Genomic DNA, 2,500 nt, shown 5'->3' with positions numbered 1-2,500 from the left:
ACAAATAAATGAATGAATTAACGGATGAATTAGTGAATGAACAATTGGATATTGCCAATCAGCTTTGAGCGTATCAAGCAAACTGAAAACAGTATCCGGGAACTGTGCACATATATATATATATGTCAGCAAACATTTTTAGAAAATGCCGATCCCAGTTTTGGGAAAACGGAAAAAACCGCAGCTTTGATAACACTGTGAAAATAAAAAAGCTGGCAGGCTACTGGAGGCAGTGAAGTATAGAGACGATTATTAGACTTTGCGTAATGTTGAAATTCGATCAGTGTTTTGAGACAGAACACCTTGTCCGTAGGCCTATATAGTTGTTGGTGCTGATAGAAGACTAGGAAGTGCAGTATTCTGTACGACTCCTTCAAGATAGTGTGTGTGTTCGTGCTTAATGAATTGTTGATTGAAGCTGGAGCAAAAAGTCAAGTCACGAGAAAGGTTTGTAACTGGTTGCTCATTAGAACGTTTACTGACAGACACAGAAGAAACATTCATTTGCACGTCAATTTGGTTGTCTTTGATGCTAGATGTTGAGCGTTAGCAGTCTGTGTGCTTTGAATTTCTTTTTTGGGGGGCAGGGGTAGCAGTTTATAAATTACTTGAAGCCTTATCATTGCCGGACAGCCATTCAGTTTACGTGAGTGTGTGTGTGTCAGTGTGTGTGTGTGTGTGTGTGTGTGTGTGTGTGTGTGTGTGTGTGTGTGTGTGTGTCAGTGTGTATGTATGTATGTGTGTGTGTGTTTGAGTGTGTGTTTGTGTGTGTGTGTATATGTGTGTGTGTGTGTGTTTAGTATTTTGCTAGTAGGGGGGATGTCGGGTCGCTGCGGTAGGCTACCCTCGGAACGGATGACACTGCACTTCTGCTGAGTCACTTCGACGGTGTTCAGTAGTGGGTCTGTCCCGAGCTAACGGACGCAGTCCACTACCTACTATGCCCCCCTACAAACGACATTGACTTTAAGTCGCGGAGCCAGACTGAGTGAGCGTCCCCTCCAGAGAGCAGACCGCCACCACGTCCCTCCGTCGACCCCCCAGAACGTCACACGTTGAAGACTGACAGGGAAGGAAGGAACAGGAACACTGAGACCAAGGTCACCATGAGAGCTCCGGGCATGAAGGGCCACAAGAGCAAGGACAATTTATATTTTGGATGATTAATGAGATGAGGATGATTATAATGATGCTTTGGATTTCCAATTTTGGTTTGAGACTACGTGACAGGGCAGCACTCTACGCTTACTGTCATAATATATCCTGGCGTCAACCAGGCCCGAGAACTGCCGCACCTGCGGTGTTGGTCAGGTATACAGAACCTGAGCACCCTCAAAGTCGCATTCGTTAAGTGAATGACACTCGGCTGTGTGATCCCAGCCTTCCCATAGGAACCATAGCACTTCCGCTCTGGGTAGGAGCCGACCGTAGCCCGAAAAACCCACATGACCCTGATGGGATTCGAACCCACGACCTTCCGGCCCGCAGCCCGATGCGCTAACCACTGCGCTACTGGGGCCGGAGTTTTGAGTTGTAAAGTTCTGGGAGAAAAAACACCTAGGTATATATTGCCCTAATTCCTGGCCAGTACAAAACGCTTCAAAACGAAAACTGTAACAGAAGTAAACGAATGATCGTGCACCCTTCAAAAAATGTTGAGTTACATGAGTGGCAAAGGAAGTCGTGATGTTGAATGCAACACCTAGTTTGTCCTTTCATAATGTAGTTGTGTTGCGTGACTGTGCAAAGAGATTATCTGAGTGTCTGAATGTTGCTCGATCAATCATGTCAGCCTTTTGAAATCGCTTGCACAGGCACTTATCAAAAGCAGTTCGTCTCCACGTTAAAAAGCGGAATACATAAGTGCACAGGAGCATATGCACAAATGTATTCCGCTTTTAACTTGGATGTGACTGATATATTGACAAGCTTTTTAAAAGACTATGAAGTATGTCGGTCACTTGGCAGCATTGACGTTTCTCTTTTGATAGTATGTGTGTGTGTGTGTGTGTGTGTGTGTGTGTGTGTGTGTGTGTGTGTGTGTGTGTGTGTATGTGTGTGTGTGTGTATGTGTGTGTGTATGTGTGTGTGTGTGTTGTGTGTGTGTGTGTGTTGTGTGTGTGTGTGTGTGTGTGAATATGGATAATTATATAGATAAAAACATCGCCAGCAAAGTGCGTGCGTGATTTTATGCCTGGTGATTTTACAGCTCAGACAGCTTTTGAAGTGTCGTAGTCTTGGCTGACAGCCAGCACCAGCCAGGTATCGATTTCTTCGTCGATGTATTGATCTCTACAAAGAATGATCCCGAAAAGATAGGTCTAGTCACACAGGGAAGTACAACAGCGTCATTTAGCGGTTCAGGTTTTATTGAGCGCTGGCTATTATGAAGGGTTTGTGCCCACATGTTTACATTAATTCCGTCGGCCTTTATCTGGAGACGGGGGTGGGGGGTGTTTATTGCTTGTGCTATTGCACGCATGATGGGATGGCAAAAGAA

General features: G+C 45.1%; 2 protein-coding genes and 1 non-coding gene across 3 annotated transcripts in view; 1 reads left to right on the top strand and 2 right to left on the bottom strand.

Annotated features, from left to right (window-relative positions):
• Positions 1–275: 275 nt before the first annotated feature.
• Positions 276–2,500, top strand: part of LOC138977859 (E3 ubiquitin-protein ligase MIB2-like) — a 26,128-nt gene continuing 23,903 nt past the window's right edge. The window contains exon 1 of the mRNA XM_070350464.1: positions 276–447. The gene's annotated coding sequence lies outside the window, so the exon portion shown is untranslated. The remainder of the gene's footprint in view (positions 448–2,500) is intronic.
• On the bottom strand, positions 1,447–1,520 carry Trnar-gcg (transfer RNA arginine (anticodon GCG)). Its single transcript has one exon. It is a non-coding gene; the product is annotated as a tRNA-Arg (tRNA).
• LOC138977860 (uncharacterized) overlaps positions 2,211–2,500 on the bottom strand; it is a 4,005-nt gene continuing 3,715 nt past the window's right edge. Inside the window, exon 4 of the mRNA XM_070350466.1 lies at positions 2,211–2,292. Within this exon, the coding sequence (XP_070206567.1) occupies positions 2,211–2,292 (82 nt within the window). The remainder of the gene's footprint in view (positions 2,293–2,500) is intronic.

Source organism: Littorina saxatilis, linkage group LG10, assembly GCF_037325665.1.
Source record: "Littorina saxatilis isolate snail1 linkage group LG10, US_GU_Lsax_2.0, whole genome shotgun sequence".
Lineage (NCBI taxonomy): Eukaryota > Metazoa > Mollusca > Gastropoda > Littorinimorpha > Littorinidae > Littorina > Littorina saxatilis.
This window is presented reverse-complemented; position numbering and strand designations above follow the sequence as displayed.